At 33.7% G+C, this 16,732-nt stretch overlaps 5 protein-coding genes across 6 annotated transcripts; 2 read left to right on the forward strand and 3 right to left on the reverse strand.

Moving 5' to 3' along the window:
• The first annotated feature begins 410 nt into the window (after nucleotides 1-410).
• LOC103828454 (protein WUSCHEL) lies at nucleotides 411-3,329 on the forward strand. The gene is made up of 3 exons (XM_033275511.1): nucleotides 411-1,443; nucleotides 2,029-2,102; nucleotides 2,199-3,329. Exons 1-3 carry the CDS (start codon nucleotides 954-956, stop codon nucleotides 2,541-2,543), a joined length of 909 nt encoding a protein of 302 aa, XP_033131402.1. The 5' UTR covers nucleotides 411-953; the 3' UTR covers nucleotides 2,544-3,329.
• Nucleotides 3,330-7,858: 4,529 nt separating this feature from the next.
• On the reverse strand, nucleotides 7,859-16,491 carry LOC103828456 (WEB family protein At2g17940). Of its 2 annotated transcripts, none has more exons than XM_009104056.3 (2): nucleotides 15,813-16,491; nucleotides 7,859-15,706 (listed from the first exon to the last, which is right to left on the reverse strand). In XM_009104056.3, exons 1-2 carry the CDS (start codon nucleotides 16,002-16,004, stop codon nucleotides 15,227-15,229), a joined length of 672 nt encoding a protein of 223 aa, XP_009102304.2. In that variant the 5' UTR covers nucleotides 16,005-16,491; the 3' UTR covers nucleotides 7,859-15,226. The 2 variants fall into 2 exon arrangements, 1 of the variants encoding a protein (XP_009102304.2); XR_004449483.1 differs by having other exon boundaries at nucleotides 15,497-15,706; nucleotides 15,822-16,491.
• On the forward strand, nucleotides 8,944-13,942 carry LOC117126710. Its single transcript, XM_033275572.1, has 3 exons — nucleotides 8,944-9,157; nucleotides 9,382-10,244; nucleotides 10,314-13,942. Exons 1-3 carry the CDS (start codon nucleotides 9,139-9,141, stop codon nucleotides 10,602-10,604), a joined length of 1,173 nt encoding a protein of 390 aa, XP_033131463.1. The 5' UTR covers nucleotides 8,944-9,138; the 3' UTR covers nucleotides 10,605-13,942.
• Nucleotides 11,221-11,836, reverse strand: LOC117126631. The gene is made up of 2 exons (XM_033275176.1): nucleotides 11,753-11,836; nucleotides 11,221-11,685 (listed from the first exon to the last, which is right to left on the reverse strand). Exons 1-2 carry the CDS (start codon nucleotides 11,834-11,836, stop codon nucleotides 11,221-11,223), a joined length of 549 nt encoding a protein of 182 aa, XP_033131067.1.
• On the reverse strand, nucleotides 11,843-13,689 carry LOC117126632. The gene is made up of 2 exons (XM_033275177.1): nucleotides 12,715-13,689; nucleotides 11,843-12,625 (listed from the first exon to the last, which is right to left on the reverse strand). The coding sequence occupies exons 1-2, from the start codon at nucleotides 13,687-13,689 to the stop codon at nucleotides 11,843-11,845; spliced, it is 1,758 nt and encodes a 585-aa protein (XP_033131068.1).
• Nucleotides 16,492-16,732: the final 241 nt, after the last annotated feature.

Raw genomic sequence — 16,732 nt, forward strand, 5'->3', positions numbered from 1 at the left:
ATGTGTTCCGGAAAAGGTAAGTCAACTTTGGTGATATAGGTAGCCAAATCAATTCTCTTAAGCCTTTTCACATATCACAACTCGGGATGTTACAATTCACCCCCTCTCAAAGAACGCAACGTCCTCGTTGCGCCCCCGACAGGTCTCAAGACGCCTCTCAGATCGGAACTGAGATAGCTAGCTAGCTCTGATACCACTTGTAACGCCCCGACCCGCCCACGGCTAATGGGCCACCCACGCCCGCTCTCTCGGCCCGTGGGTCCCATCCCGTCTGACGGTCGGTCCGTTAATTTTCCAAATGCTCGAAATCATTGTTTACTGACCCTGCAATCACCACCCGACCTTTTCCCATGCTTTGGCCTCACTCGCATGCTATCGCAAATCACTTCCCGATAGGTCACCCATCCTTCCACTACTCCAGTTCAAGCACGATTAACTCTGGAGTTCTTTCAGGATGTGTTCCGGAAAAGGTAAGTCAACTTTGGTGACATAGGTAGCCAAATCAATTCTCTTAAGCCTTTTCACATATCACAACTCGGGATATTACACTTGTATATCCCAAATTTTGTCATATACAAATTTTCTAGGTCATACATGTATAGTGAATAATTTTATTAAATATGTCACGACCTTTTTATTACCATATAGTAACACGTAGTAAACATTCTATAATTCATTTCCTTGTATATGAAAATATAAAATAGATTTTAATTTGTTTGTGTGAGATCAAATCTACACGCATTAAAGACTAAAATTGAATAATTGATTTTTCAAGATCGTAAACTTTTATTGGGTCCCCATATGTGTATATATAAGTCGCACCTTACACTCTCTCTATATATCTCCCACACACAAAACCTAGAATCTCTTTTTCTTAAACTTTTTTTTCTTGGTAAAGTAAATTTTCTTTCTCTCTCAAGATCATTGTCTTCATCTTCATCTTCATCTTGAAGATGGAGCCACCGCAACATCATCATCAAGCCGACCAAGAAAACGGCAACAACAACAAGTCCGGCTCTGGTAGTTATACGTGTCGTCAAACGAGCACAAGATGGACACCAACAACGGAGCAAATCAGAATCCTAAAAGATCTTTACTACAACAACGGAGTCCGATCACCAACGGCCGACCAGATTCAGAAGATCTCTGCAAGGCTGAGACTGTATGGGAAAATCGAGGGTAAAAACGTCTTTTACTGGTTCCAGAACCATAAGGCTCGTGAGCGACAGAAGAAGAGATTCAACGGCACAGTCATGACCACTCCGACGTCTTCATCTCCTAACTCGGTTATGATGGCTAGTGATCATTATTATAACCATCATCCTCTTCTTCACCATCCTCAGCAAGGTGTTACCATGCACAGACCTGCTTCAGTAAACGTTAAGCTTGACCAAGAAAATCATCTGCTTCAGGAAAACAGATCATATCCTAGCTTCAATAACGGTGACTAACTAATTTCTTTTATTATATGTCATAGTTAAAATGTTTTGTTTTGCATTACTATAGGAACCATTTACACCACTACCTATAACATGAAAAAGCAAAAAAAATCTAAGAAGTTTTACATCTACATATATATATTTATAGCGTATCAAACATTCAAAATATTTTTTAAATATTATTTTCAATGAATTTATTCAGATGATTTTTTTTAAAGTTAATTTTATGTTACTAGGATTAATTTGCACCATAACTAATACAAGTTGCAAAAAACAAGAAAAAGAAAACAAGACTTTCATGTATATATATACTATTGATATAAAAAAAAAAAATGATTTTGATAGTTATATGTAATGAAGTGATGTGAAGCTATATGGATCTTTAAATGGGACAAACCAAATTTGCATCTAAAAGAACGGTTTCTTTGTTGTGTAACGGAAACTAGCGTCACATGTTGCGGTATATAACAATATTAGGGATTTTGGTTTTTTCGTCTCTAAATATTATTTGATGGTTTGAAAACATATACATCATCTATATGGTCACAAAACCGTATATATCTGTTTGAAGGGAATTTAAATTATGCAGGTACAGGCACTGAATGTGGTGCTCTTAATGCGTCTTCTAATGGCTACATGAATAGCCATCTCTATGGATCTATTGTACGTTTGAAACTACAAGTCATTTATTTTAGACAATAAAAATTCTGCATGCATATAAATTCTATTTACATTTATGAAACGGGATTTTGGGTGAAGGAACAAGATTGTTCAATGAGCTACAACAACGTAGGTGGAGAGTGGACAAACATGGATCATAATCATCATTACTCGGCTCCAGCTTACAACTTCTTCGATAGACCAAAGCCTATGTATGAACTAGAAGTTCATGAAGAAGAAGGAGACTATGGTGGCGATGCTTATCTGGAACATAGACGTACCCTTCCTCTTTTTCCTATGCACGGTGAGGATCACATCAACGGCGGTGGTGGTGTCATCTGGAAGCACGGACAATCGGACGGTCGTGATCGTTATGGTAGAGGCCCTTGTGCTTCTCTAAAGCTATGCCTGAACTCCCACGCCGCCGGCGTCACACAGGATTAATACTTTCTTGAGCTACGTCTGAACTCCTACGCTCTTTAGCTTCAATCGCATATTCGCATGGTTGGCTCGTATTATGCAGTAATAGCAGTATCTTCCGTACGTACGTAGTTTAATAAATTGTAATTACTATCGTCTAGGTTTAACTTTACTCGAGTGTGTTTTTCTCCTTTCTTTTATAATGTAACACATTGAAATTATATTAATATGGAATTTAAGCCTATTTCAGTACGATATACACATGGAAATTCAAAAAAATCCGGACGCATTATGTAGGGGAAAGCCCCCAAAATCTAGATAGTTTTTATACATGTAGACCGTGGCGGATCTAGACACCATTTTAGCCAGGACACACTGCTGCAAATAACAAAAACAACTTTGAACTGAGAGGAATTTGCCAAAACTAACCCACAATTTGATTTTAACCCCAAACATATACCTAAATTTGAATCAAATGCAAAATTAACCTAAAAACCTTGTGAAATTATAGTCCAGCCCCTTGTGACCAAATAAAAAAGAATAGATTGTCATACGTATTTTTCTCATCACAAGAATCTCTACTCTTCTTATTTCATTTTATTGTTTTTCTTATTCCACCAATGTTTTCAATTACTTTTATCTCAAATTGACAAATTCCAAAATATATTAAATAAAAGTAATTATCATAATAAGTTATATATAAAATTCTCTATCTTTTAAGATCCATATTAATATATATATATATATATATTATATATATCAACATATAAACAAAATTAAATGTGGACGTGGATACCAAAGCGTGGATAATAAAATTACAGAGTATTTGTAGACATGGACATCTTGATTGATACCTTTTTTTTCTTAGGCATAGTCTCTCATAAGAAAAAATCCACAAAATCACATTTTCACCGTTATTCTCATCGTCACCGGCACCGCTGCCGTCACCACCACTCCAATCCGTTGTGGTTCTTCTTCTTCTTCTTCATTGTGTTGAACTTGAGATTTCAAGCTTCGTCGTTGTCTGTTCAAACTTATCAAGACATCGTGATTTCACATCGTTTATACATAAAATTATTATATTTTAAATTGAAGAACATTAATGATTAACAGATGAAACATCATCCACAAAATTTTGTTCACGTTATAGAAAAATAGTGTCCACATGAACTTGTATTCATATGTATACCATCCACGTTTTTGTATCTCCGTTTTCATTTAACCCACATTTTTTATTTTTCATTTTGCTATTCATCCACATATTTTATATACATGTCAAAAAGAAGTTGTGAAAAGTGCGATTTTCTAAGCATAAGTGGACACTGAAAAAGAAGAAGAAGCTCTTATAACTAGAGTATTTAAACATGAAACTGAAAAATGGTTTTACATACTTGTAGACTTTGAGTACTACTTATACGTGTGTTCATTTTCACACCTACTAGCTTTCTTGGGTCAATGTTTGCCCCTACTTGTTTACATATAGTCGTCTACAAATGTTCATCCACACATCATACGTCCACGTATACTCCGTCCATAAATCATCCATCCACACATCACCTGCCCACAATTATCATTTCTATTAAGGGGAAATTTTTTCCAAAGTCTATAGCTAGCCCACAACAAAGTGTGTCACATAGAGAAAGTCAAAAAATATCTCTGAATGTAATCAACTCTAGAAAACTTACTTATCAAATAATGTTATAGAGATTAATGAAATTGAAGACTAAACTGTAAAATATAAAGATTTGGGAGTCACAATTGGAGAACCATCTATTGATCTCGTTATTTTAAGAGGGGTTCTCTTTCAAAATAAAGGGTATGGTTGAAAATGCTCTTAAGATATAGTAGACATATATTGAAGTATATTTAATTTTAGGGTAGACTAAACTTCTTTTGTAGTCTACTAAGATTTGAGAGTACAGAAAATAATTTTAAATTTAATTCAGTATTTTTATGAAAAATGTGAAATCATATATTAACATTATTAGAATAATAAAGAACGGAAATTTTAAATTAATATATTATTATTTTTAAACAATAAACAATAAAGTATATTTTTATTGTTTGAACCCTTCGTCATCGTAAACTGCGCTAACTATTACTTTCTCTGTATTTATATAATTGATGTTTCAAGTATTTTTTAGACATTAAAAATCGCCGTTTGTGAAAAAGACATATTCAAAAACATTTTTAATTCTTACTTTTGATTTTATCAATTCATAATTTACATTTTAATTTATACTTAGTTTTGAAGACTAGTGTATTAATTATATTCTAAAATATCGATCTTTTATATGCAAATAAAAATTCAAGAACATCAATCTTTTGAAGAGAGTATTATATTTAAATTTTATTTTATATTCATTGTCTCTTTTTCTATCATTGGGTTGTTTAGTTATAAAAGCAATCCCAATGGAAAAGGAGGGTTTCTCCACATTAGTTTCTAAAGTTACATATATGTGTATATATATATAAATATTAATGTTTAATTATATATATATAAATATAGTATTTAATTGTTAGTATTTATGTTTAGATATTTTTGGTTGGATTTTTCGTAAATTTTAAATATTCATAATTAAATATTTATATTTATAATTTTAGAAACTAATATGAAGAAATCCCAATTGGAATATATACTTTCGGTTATATTTTTCATAACTTTTAGATGCTTACAATTAAATATTAATATTTATATATACACCTTTAGAAACTAATGCGGAGAAACCCCCCATTGTTGTGACTCTAAGTTCCTTCTCTTGTATTCACAAATCACAAGTTAACCAAAAAGTAATACTACTAGTAATTTGCAATGATTACACACCATTGGACTATGACTAAAGTTCGTCGAAATGGAAACACACACGGTTTCTTTTTTTTTTTATTCTAAACTTCTAATCGCTTAGACAGGTTAATTCATTCGTGTTATCTATTCGATAACTAATATATACCAAGCTTAAGTTTATTAGTATTTTGGACTATATATCATAGTAATGAATCTTAATTCCGTACTAGCGCATGAAGGACCAGCTCTTGGTATACCGGAACTAAATGTTCACTTTGATAAGAATTTAAGATTAATATATGTACATGTTTTTAGCTTTTAAATTAATTAAAGATCTTGGATAAAAAAAATTATGATATTTTATTAATTTATAGAGTCATTAATTTAAAAAGGTTTTATTTTTAGTTTTTTCTATTTTTCTATTTTATTTATAAAATAAAAAATATTTTATTTTACGATATACATTAATTAAATTTTAGAAATTCGACTTTCATATTGGTTTGTTATATTATTTGGTGTATATTTTTATGTTTCATAGAATTTAAATATGGTTTTCGATATAATTTTACTAAATATTATCAAAATATATTGAAATGTTAAGAAAAATAAAGGTATTTTCATTGTGAATATAAAACCAACAATATAATGCTTAGTTTTTATTTATATAAAATGTATATATATATGTATTATTAATTTATGATTTTAATGGGACCATATGTTTACAAAAAAAATCTAAACATTATTATCTAGTTATTTTATCAATTTGTATCATATTTTCAACTGGTCCAATTCGGGACCGAGCACATTTATTAATTTATAGTGTTTATTAATTTATCGACTCCTTCTATTCTAAAATGTATATAGTTTTAGTTAAAAACACAAATATTCAAATAATTGCTACTTTTTAAAAAAGTATCTTTTGAACAATAAATTCAACCAATTATAAAAAAAACTAATATTATTTAATTGTGCACACAATATCCAATAAATGAAAAATTGTGTATTACCATATGAAAACTACTTATATTGTGTAACACATTTTTTTTTTTTGCTAAACTACCTATAATATGAAATAGAAGGAGTATGTATCACGATGAGACATATAATTTAAACTGTTGCTTTGTATTAGCTTACGTGAGCAATCCTCCTTTATACATACCATTAAACCGAACCCTTAAGAAGAAAACATGGAGTCTACATCACTGAGATCTCAAATCCAATAGGCTTTTAAATTCTTCAAACATAATATCAATTGCACACATCTTGACCAAACTGCCCATTTTCATTTTGAATCCGGAGAGAGAGAGAGAGAGAGAGAAAAGGAGACTGAACCAAGTTTTTTTTTTTTTTTTTTAGAATGAACCAAGTTGATAGTACTAAATATATATACATATTTTTTTTAATTTTTTACGTATATTTGATCATATATGTACCATTCATATGGCATAGGCACTGACATTTGCAGTTATGTGTGTCTGAAGAGTTGCTTATCTGTGATGTATATATTGCTTGTCTATATACAAGTGATTTTTTTCTGCGGATCCGAGAAGATCTTTAAATGCTTTTTGGGGATTCAAAGTACGTTATTTCTATAAGAAGCAAAGATGTGAGGCTTGTGTAACATCATGGACTGTGATTCCCTTTTTGTGAAATTCTCCCTAAAAGACTTGTATGGATCAGTTAGGTCCATTTCCCTTTTCTGTTAGCTGAAATGTTGTCATGCTCCAAAATATAAACTTTATATCCGTTATTTGAATAAATCGGTGAACTATAATACATTATGAACGTTGGTCTTTGACCCAGAACTACTTTACAAATATAAAACTACTTTACAAATTTCTCGTTTCCAATTTGCTTTCAGAACGTTGGTCTTTGACCCAGAACTAGTTCTAAACATAAGCAACTGAAACGTGGTCTAAAGCCCCAAAAATTTAACATACGTAACTATAGTCCCCATTTGTGAAAGGCCAAAAAATTATTAAAATTCTTTGACCAAAAAGAAAAGAAAGGTTGTTATATGTTCGAAATAAAATTTCTGAAAGCCCCATCTTACGTTTCCAAAAAAGCATTTTCGGAAACATAAAAGTGCTAACTAAATAAATAAAAACTAAATATTACGTATGGCATATAATTATTTTTATGATTATGTGCCTTAGACTACCCACAATGGGGATGTTAAAAAAATTTCAGATGTTGAATACTTTACAATAAGGTTGTTGAAATATTGTGCCTTATCTTAGAGATTTAACATGGTTGTAAAGTTTCTAACATATTGATAAAAAAAAATTTGTGGGCCAGCACAGCCACGTGGCGAAAATTTGTTGGGTATAAATATTGGTCAGTCATGCGTTTTCATTGGTTGTGTAGATTTTTTTATTTTTATTTTCACCCAATAATTTAAACTCATTTATCATATAATATTTTTTTTAAAGAATAAAATTTATATCAAAATAAAATTCATGATCTATAAATAGAGACTATTTTCATTTCATTTGAATATAAAAAAATATTTTTTTTATTTTTTATTATAATCAACTGTTTTAATATTTTTTTAAAAAAAATTGTTAAATGGATCCCTATAATAATTCCTTTAACATCCAAAATTCTTCTAATTTTTTGTTTAACCACCCAAATTTTTTCTAATTTTCTGTTTAACCACCAAAATTCTTCTAATTTTCTGTTTAACTAGTTTTTAAGGTAATTACAATCAAATTATAAATATGTAATTATTATATTATAAAAAATAAACATATGAATTAAGAATAGTGGGTAAGGTGTTGAATTTTTTAAACAAATCATTGTCGAGGTTAAAAATGAAGTGAGTGTTGTATAAACTAGATGGAAGAGAGAGAAAATGTGATGTGGATTGTTAAAAAGAGAAAAAGAAGGTGTTGAAAATGAAACAGGTGTTGAAACCATTGTACATGGTCTCGAAATGATGGACTCGACTTCTGTTAGACGATTAAGGACTTAAAAAAAATTATTAACCTAGAAATATTGCAAACCTATGAAAGACCTCGACTAATCCATAAGGAAATGTATTGTTTACGGTTGGCCACATATATTTAGTTTCGTGGGATTGTTTCGAATCCATATTGTTTAGCTTTCCAAAGTACGCCTATCAACAAAGCATTTATATGTGATTTAAAAAAATAGTGGTCCAATCACACACAATTTTCATAAAGATTTTTTTCACCATTTTATAATAATTTTGCGTATTTACGATTAAAATTTAGGTAAAACTTTTGTTGTTTTATTGAGGGCATGTTTATTGAGAGTTCTTATATTACGTTAAGAACTTCACCATAAGAACCCTGCAATAAACATGGCCTGAGGCTTGGATTCAAACGGGACAGAATCTGCCATTTTAAAACAGAAAACATTTTGTTTTTTTCTTTTTTTTGAATTTCTTTTACCAAAAAGTTATTATTAAATAATAAAAATTAAGAGTAATTACCTAGACTAACTCACATTCATCTTAAAATTACTACAATAACTCATATTAAAATTAAATTACTAGACTAAAATGAGGGATAAGCAAAAGTACTAAAAGCCCATTACTAATTTGATTAACTACAAAATTGCCACTAAAAAAAAGTAAAACATATCGACAAAAAAAAAAGAAAAATAGAAACAAACCTTTTCTTTCTTCCTCTCACGACGACATCTACTTCTCCGTCGTCTGAGTTCTCTGTCACAGCCATCGTCGTCAAGACCTCTGCCACAGCCGCCGTCGACAACTCCTCTGTCACAACTGCCGTCGACAACTCCTCCTTCACAGCCGTGGTCGACACCTCCTCCTCAAGTCGCAATCGGCTTTGATTTGGGTAGGAGATGAATCCCAATTTCAACTGTAAGTGCTAAATCAATTCAATTACCACTAGTTATTACACTTTTTTAACATATTTTTTGATTCAGATGTTTGATTTCGAAAACCCTAAATCCCAATTTCAACATTCTTTCACTTTGAAATTTCAAGACTTTTTTTTTCTGTTATTAAAGTTTGGTTATGACAGTCTGTTGATCAGAGAATGTTTCTAGACAAGAAACTAACTTGTTAAGTACTTTATTTTTCAGGTACGGTTTCTTCTTCGGATATAAGAAAGTATCCTCGTCGTTTGTATGAGGTTGGGAAAACCCCAGTTCAGAGTAGGAGCATGAACCATAGTTGTTATCTCTCCAACATTCAAACCGTGAGAGAAGAACTTGGGGAAGATGTTTGGTCTGAGTTGAGGGAATCAGCTATTGGAGTTATTGTGAAGCTGAAAGAGCTGCCTTATATTTGGTCTGCGAAAGTTGTTCACCATTTTCTTGCCAATCAATTGGCAATTGAGAGCAGTCATGAGATTTGGTCTTTGATAGATGATTTTATGCCATTGCGTTTCTCTTTGTATGAGTTTGGAGAGATTACAGGTCTGAATTGTGATCCTTTCGACAAGCATGACGTTTGGGATGTTGACCATCAAGAGTTTTGGCTGGAGATGAACATTCCGACATCAGATGGACCTACATTGCTAGAGTTGCAAGCCATATTGCCGATTTGCAGAAACTGGCCTCGAGAGAAGCGAGTGATGATTGGTTTGTTGTGTCTGCTATCCATTGGAATATTTGGCATTTCAAGCAACAGCAGAATTCCTTTGCATTGTGCTAAAAGGGTGATGGACACTGCAGCTTTCCAGCGATATCCATGGGGCCGTATTGGATTTAGCAGCCTTGTCGATTCCATTAAAGTACTCACATATGAAGCAGAGAAGAGTTACACACTTCACGGCTGTGTTCATGTGCTGTTAATATGGGTTTATGAGTCTGTCCCTGGTTTAGGAGAAATATATGGGAATCGGATTGATGGAGCTGATGTTCCTCTTCTGTCATGGAAGGGATCTCGTACGCGTATAAATTTTTCAGATTTTTGTGCCCAAGAAAAGAGAAAATATCCAAAGGTATAAACACAAGTAGTATTTCTTCCATTTAAATTTTGTGTCTTACTAATCTTGTATATTACTTTGCAGGTTCGTGTGAGGCATATGATTATGAAGCCAGTGGAGGATATATATCCGAAGTGGGACAATGATAAAATCTATACTGATCTGGACAACATGATAAAAGACATCCTTAATGGTCAGCTAAATGAGAAGTTTTGGGATGCAGTGCCCACTACCAAATGCCAGAAGAGAAAAAATGGTGTTGCCGCATCTGTTGTTCCAAACCAGAGGCCTTCTACTATGCGAAGAAAAGACAAAGAACCTGCTGATGGAAGTGAAGCATCTGATATGGTATGTACAAAATGTTCTTGTAGTTAGTAATAGAAAAATGTCTTTTTTTTAATTTATTTTGTTAATGACATGCGGTGATTGCGGTGTGTACTCTTTGATGTACATTGAATGTCTAGCTCTTGGACGTAACTTTGATGGCTTGAATGATCAATAACACAATTGCACTTGAAGTTGGCAGGAGATATTTATGAGGAGGTGACTAAGACAGCCGAATAGTTTGGTTTCTAGCTTTAGAGATGTAACTTGATGTTTTTTTGGTTTTAGACGGATGTATAACTTGATGGTTTTTGGCTTTAGCGGATGTATAACTTGATGGTTTTTGGCTTTGCGTTTATGAGGATGTGTTTTGTTTAAAGTAAAATCTAATATACTATAAAACCATGAGGTGGTTCTTTACTCGGGAATGTAAAGCATAATCAACTTATTTTCTAGAAAATAAAATGGCAAAGGGACACCAAGGCAAATGCTTTGGATTCGTCCTCTTACTATGCTTCTTCAGTTCAACTTTCGCACGCAGGATTCTTAAGGATCTAGACCATGGTTAAATAGTTCTGATATATTTTTTAAAAAAACTTAATAGGAAATGAACTAAATAGTAATGAAACACCAAAAGAGTATACCAAGAAACTAAATAGAATACTCATCACTTAAGAGGACATGTTGTAGAATTGTGTCCCACATGGTTACAAATTCTACATGTGTGTTCCTTCCTTGGCCGCTTCTTGTCTGCAACTTTCTCCAAAATAGATTTATGTCTTGATTTTTTGGGTCTTCCCGGTGGTTGGCGGACATCAGGCGGCAAACAGATCCTCTTTGCAACTTCTTCTGGAATTGGAACATCAGCTGCATTGGGCATAACAGGAGTGAAATATGCATTGTAAAGGTACTGCGTCCGATAGTACTTGTGACAAAGTGATATACGTGATATCTTTCTAGCTTCCGCAGCAGCTATAGCATGAGCACATGGTAGCTTCTCCAAATCAAATCTACGGCAAGAACATGTTTTTTCTGTAAGGTTTACAACATGTAAAGATGAGACTCCCATCACTTGTGACTGATGAATGTCGATAGCTTGAACCTTTAATAGATTAGCAATAGGTATACGGCCCTGAAAATGGTAAAGTATTGTTATTAGAAACCAGTCTACCGAAATAAAAAAATTGATTATATATTACCTCCAACAACTTCTCCACACCACGAGTCAGAGAAGTTTTCATCAAGTCAGCATCATGTTTTCTTGTTGCAAACCAACGTGTCATCATTAATCAGATAGACTCTAAAAGGCGAACAATTGGCAAGCTTCTCACATCTGACAAAGCTCTGTTTATGGATTCAGCTATGTTACTTGTAAGGATGTTATATCTATCACCTCTAAAATGCGCTCGAGCCCACTTACACACATCAGCACGTTCCAAATATGCATGTAAATCTGGATTTAACCCTTTAATCGTCTCGAAGCTTGCTTCAAAGTCAGCTAACCTAAAAGAGTACGCAGCTTTTTTGACCAAACCAAACAGATCACGTCCTCTGTACCGTAATAAGATGTTCTTATATAAGTGGTACGTGCAAATTCCCGTGCTAGCCAACGGATAGACCACTGAAATTGCCTTCCTTATTGACTTGTGCCTGTCAGAAATTAATGCCAATCCTTCATCATCGGGTATCACACGGCTGAGTTGACGGAAGAACCATGTCCATGATTCATCATTCTCTGTGTCAACCACAGCAAATGCTATTGGAAATATCTGAAAATTACCATCCTGTGATGTTGCAATGAGAAGCGTTCCTTTGTATTTTCCTTGCAAGAAAGTACCATCAACCACCACAACCTTTCTCATAAATGGGAAGCCAGTAATGCTAGCGCTGAATGCAAGGAATAAGTACTTAAATCTATTGTTTGCATCAACTTCCAGTCGAGCTAAGGTCCCAGGATTTACCATTCTAATCTTGTGCAGGTAAGAAGGTAACTCCTCATATCCATTCTCCGATGAACCCATTACGAGATCTCTAGCAACTATAAGTGTACGATGAGATTTCCAGTAATCCATCTGCGATATACAATAAACAGCACCAAGGTCAAAAACAAGTAAGGTCAGATAAGACATTAGATTCAATGTAAAAAGCGTAGTCAACAAACCTTGATTCCGAAGCTCATGTTCATAGCACTCTCAACATGACGTGGTAAAGTAGTTCGATCAACCCCACCAATATAGTCTTTGTACAAGAGGCCAAGAATTTCAGGAGTAGCTTGTCGAGAACGAGACGAACGCTCTGTTACTGAGCAGGAATGTTCATCTACATATACTCGGATTGTGAACCTTGAAGATTCACCTACTGGTGTAGCTCTAAGCTTCCACGTACATCCTTTTACCCAACATTTTACAAACCACAGCGTAGGGGTAGATTTATCCACATCAAAATCGAATTTGTGGACGACTGAACAGATCTTCAGACGTGTAGCCAATGCATCTTTTGAATCAAAACTCTGCCCCACTTCCAGTTTGAAAGAGCTCAAGTCGAACCTATTATGCGTACAATCTCCTTTTGGTGTCTTTAGGACTGTCGCTGAACTCATCTTTGTAGGAGATCCCTGACTCTCTTGTACTTGGTCTGGCGGAAACCCATATGAGGTAAAGTTTTCGTCATGAGACGTTGCTCCATCAGAATCGTTGCAGTAATCAAATCGATCATTGTCTTCATCTGAATCTTCATCCTCTGCCAACAATGGGTCATCTTTTTGCAGGAATTCTTCTGGTTCTTTGCTAGCTTCTTCAACCTCTTTTTTCTTCAGTTTAAACTCTACACAGAGTCTAACGTTTTCGACTTTGTGAAGACACAAAAATACATGAAATTGCCTATCGTTTCTTACTTTCACAGGAGGGGTATCGAGGTTTTCCTTGACCAGTTTAGGTTTTGGCAAAACGTACGTTAGCTCCAACTCGTGTTCTGCGAAATCAACTTCATAATCCTCATATATGGTTTTCACAAAATCTTCATATCTAGTTTCCTCGTTAGCTGCAAGTAATTTACTACCTTGATCATTATCCACTTCAAATAACCATTTTTTTCTTTCAAATTTCCACTTTCCACAGACCAGAATGATGTGATCCATGTTTCTCCAACCAATAAGGATTGCAACAAGTGTTTAAAATAGAATGAAAAGAAACAACTTGAAAAGGAAGAGAAGAGGGATGAAAGAGATGACGACAAGTACAAAATTTTCTCTAATTCTGAGTTTAATTAACCTAAAAACTAAACCAGATTCGGAATTATTAGTAAACCGGGTCGAAATTAAAATTGTTGTTCATAAACCCAGATTTTCGTTAATAAATCTGCCGCAACATAAACAAAAAGTCTGCTATCACGTAAAGAAAAAGTCTGCCACTTCATAAAAATAAAGTCTGTCAACAATCTTAAATCGGCTATATAAATCTGCCTTAAGAAAATAAGTCGATCACAAAAAGTAAATCTACCCAGAAAAAAATAAGTTGACCACATAAATCTACCATTTAGAAATAATCTACTACCATACTCGATAGACATATTCTTAAAAATCTGTTTTTTAATCAAATCTGACAATTAAATCTGCCGTGTGAACAAATCTGACGCTTTCTAAAAAATCTGCCACCACTTTAATAGTAGTTTTTTTTTCTACACAGATTTTATAAATAGACTTATTGGTCGATAGATTTATTTTTTTGAAAACAAATCGGCCGTCGATTAAATAATAAGGGCATTTGGATAATGTTTTTTTTGTTATAACTATGTGTATGGGCAATTTCGACCAAAAAATATTTTAATAAATTTCAAAAAATATGAGTCATTCTAGTAATAACATAACTAATTTGTGTCATTTTAGTAAACTTTCCTAAAAATTAATCTAGATTAAATATACAAAAAAAAATTGGTATTAGTGGTCAAACTCGAGGAAAATCCGAAGTAGGATATGCCCAAGAAGGTTAATCGACAAATCGAAAGAAGAGGGAACTAAACAGTAAACACCAATTTGAGGAGAGTGGAGAATTTGAGATGATAGCCAAAACTGCGATATTTGAGAAGCTCAACCTAAACTTTTTCACCGAGAACTTGCTATATTCTATTCCAAGATGGTGGAGTCAATTAGGAGAAACATGACTTAAATGTTGGCAATGCAGACAATTTCCACAATGAAAAAAAAACTTAATTCATACACTAAAAACAATAACTTGAATCATAGATCCCAACTCAAAATATGATCCACTGTAATCAAATATTGTTTCTTGCCCTTTTGAACTAAAGTGTCTAGCCTAACTAATTATTGTTATTCTGGAGCGTCTATGTCTATCGCGAAAATCTCAGTCAAATTCAAATAACCAAGACAGGATCATATTCATATATGACATGGGCCATCTACCTAGTCTATATAATATACACATTCTAATGTTGACGAGAAAAATGTGTATAAACGTTCAATCTAATAAAATAAGTAGTAAAGAATCAATGATTGATCGGCACAAGATGAACTAATACTTATACCATAAAAGTTTTATTCATTTAAGTTTCAAAAAAAAAAAAATGTATTCATCAAAATCTTAAAGCGAGATTGATACACATCAGTTCATCATCAAATTTAACTATATCATATAACAGTATGCATTATTGGAGACTGATCAGTCTCTTCCACGGGTTGTTCTAAACCATCCCTTGAACATAGCGAACCCCCTCTTTGGTTTCATCTTCTTCACCGAAGAAACCCTTTCCAAAACCTTCTCTTTCTCCTTCATCTCCTCCTCAACGCTTGACATCACACGTGTAAGCAGAGGAGAGCTCGGGAACGTGACCAGTCTCCTCTTTTCAAACTCCTCCATCGTTACAATCTCTTCTTCAACATCTGTGGACGTCCTCGTTTGATGATGTTCCACGAACTTGAGTTCCTCGATCTCTGGATTCTCTAGGAGACTTGACCTTATCATGTTGAGTCGTTGAATTTCTTTCCTCTCATGTTCGAGTTCTTGTATTAGGGTTTGAATCCGGTTGGAGAGGATGGTGTTTTGTTGTAGGATTCTTGTAAGAGTATGTTTCGTCTGCTCGAGCTCGAGTTTTAGCGATCGTAATCTTGGTTGAGGACAAGGCGTTGACTTTGTTGGAATCTGTAACCATTAAAATATATGTTGTAATGTAAAAATTAAAAATATATTCCCAAAATAGAAATTTCTTAAAGCAGTAATCTTCGTGATTATATGAACATGAACATACATGAGTTACCTCTCTAAACCTAGTTGCATAGACCTCTCCGGCTAAAACTTTCTCTCCGAACAAAGCCACAGCTTCTTTCACGGATCCAAACGGTGGTCTAGTGTCTATCTCCGCACGACCACCTAAGACGGTTCTACAACCATTTTCTCTCTCCATAATTACACGAGAATGAAACACAATTAGTGAAAACATTGCTTTTAATTTTGGGTTTATATAGTAATGTAGATAGGGTGTTAGATTCTTGGCGTTCACTACACTTGAATTTAGGTTAATGGGAATTGAAATGATGTGATTTTTATTTGGTTAGGTCTAATAGTCGTTAGCTAAATGCGACAGTCTTGATAACAACACCTCTCCTCTCCTCTCGTTCCTAACCAATAATTAAAAATATATTGGGCTTTTTGCCCAAAATAAAAAAGGTATTGGGGTTTAAAAATAAACAGGGTTTAGTTTTAGGCCCATTGAATAAAAATGGTAAATATTAAATTGGTCGGAACAAACACGTCGGCGATTTCATGAAATGTGTCGGATTGTTCGTACTCACTTTTCAGAGGAGTCACACTGAACATGAGAAATTGAAGAATCATCATCTTTCAATTATATTTATTTATCCTACTATATAAAAGGGCTTAATTTTGAGGCTTCTTAGGGGTACCACCTAGGCAAAATATTCCCAGCCAATCAAACTGCCATGTCACTACAGGCTGGGTCTCAAACCAATTTAAAATTCCGGCCCAAATTTGCCCCATTCCGGCCCAACCTTAATTCTCCTACTATCTCCTTTCCTTAACCCTAATCTTCCACTCTACCAAAAGGCCATCCCCTTTGCAGGGACGGTCCTGGGCACAGCGGACTGAAACACCGGCTTAGGGCCCCCAAAATTTTTAAAAAAATTTACATAAGAAGGGGCCCCTAAATTT

The sequence above is a fragment of the Brassica rapa genome, chromosome A07 (genome assembly GCF_000309985.2).
Source record: "Brassica rapa cultivar Chiifu-401-42 chromosome A07, CAAS_Brap_v3.01, whole genome shotgun sequence".
Lineage (NCBI taxonomy): Eukaryota > Viridiplantae > Streptophyta > Magnoliopsida > Brassicales > Brassicaceae > Brassica > Brassica rapa.

Excerpts from the sequence above, each read along its gene's own strand:
- LOC103828454 (XM_033275511.1), top strand. The coding sequence starts at position 954 with ATGGAGCCACCGCAACATCATCATCAAGCCGACCAAGAAAACGGCAAC. Across the intron at positions 1,444-2,028 it reads ATATCCTAGCTTCAATAACG|GTACAGGCACTGAATGTGGT; the intron begins GTGACTAACTAA and ends TAAATTATGCAG. Across the intron at positions 2,103-2,198 it reads GCCATCTCTATGGATCTATT|GAACAAGATTGTTCAATGAG; the intron begins GTACGTTTGAAA and ends TTTTGGGTGAAG.
- LOC117126710 (XM_033275572.1), top strand. Across the intron at positions 10,245-10,313 it reads AAAAGAGAAAATATCCAAAG|GTTCGTGTGAGGCATATGAT; the intron begins GTATAAACACAA and ends ATTACTTTGCAG.
- LOC117126631 (XM_033275176.1), bottom strand. The coding sequence starts at position 11,836 with ATGACACGTTGGTTTGCAACAAGAAAACATGATGCTGACTTGATGAAA. Across the intron at positions 11,686-11,752 it reads GTGTGGAGAAGTTGTTGGAG|GGCCGTATACCTATTGCTAA; the intron begins GTAATATATAAT and ends TACCATTTTCAG.
- LOC117126632 (XM_033275177.1), bottom strand. The coding sequence starts at position 13,689 with ATGGATCACATCATTCTGGTCTGTGGAAAGTGGAAATTTGAAAGAAAA. Across the intron at positions 12,626-12,714 it reads ACATGAGCTTCGGAATCAAG|ATGGATTACTGGAAATCTCA; the intron begins GTTTGTTGACTA and ends TGTATATCGCAG.
- LOC103828456 (XM_009104056.3), bottom strand. The coding sequence starts at position 16,004 with ATGTTTTCACTAATTGTGTTTCATTCTCGTGTAATTATGGAGAGAGAA. Across the intron at positions 15,707-15,812 it reads GGTTTAGAGAGGTAACTCAT|ATTCCAACAAAGTCAACGCC; the intron begins GTATGTTCATGT and ends TAATGGTTACAG.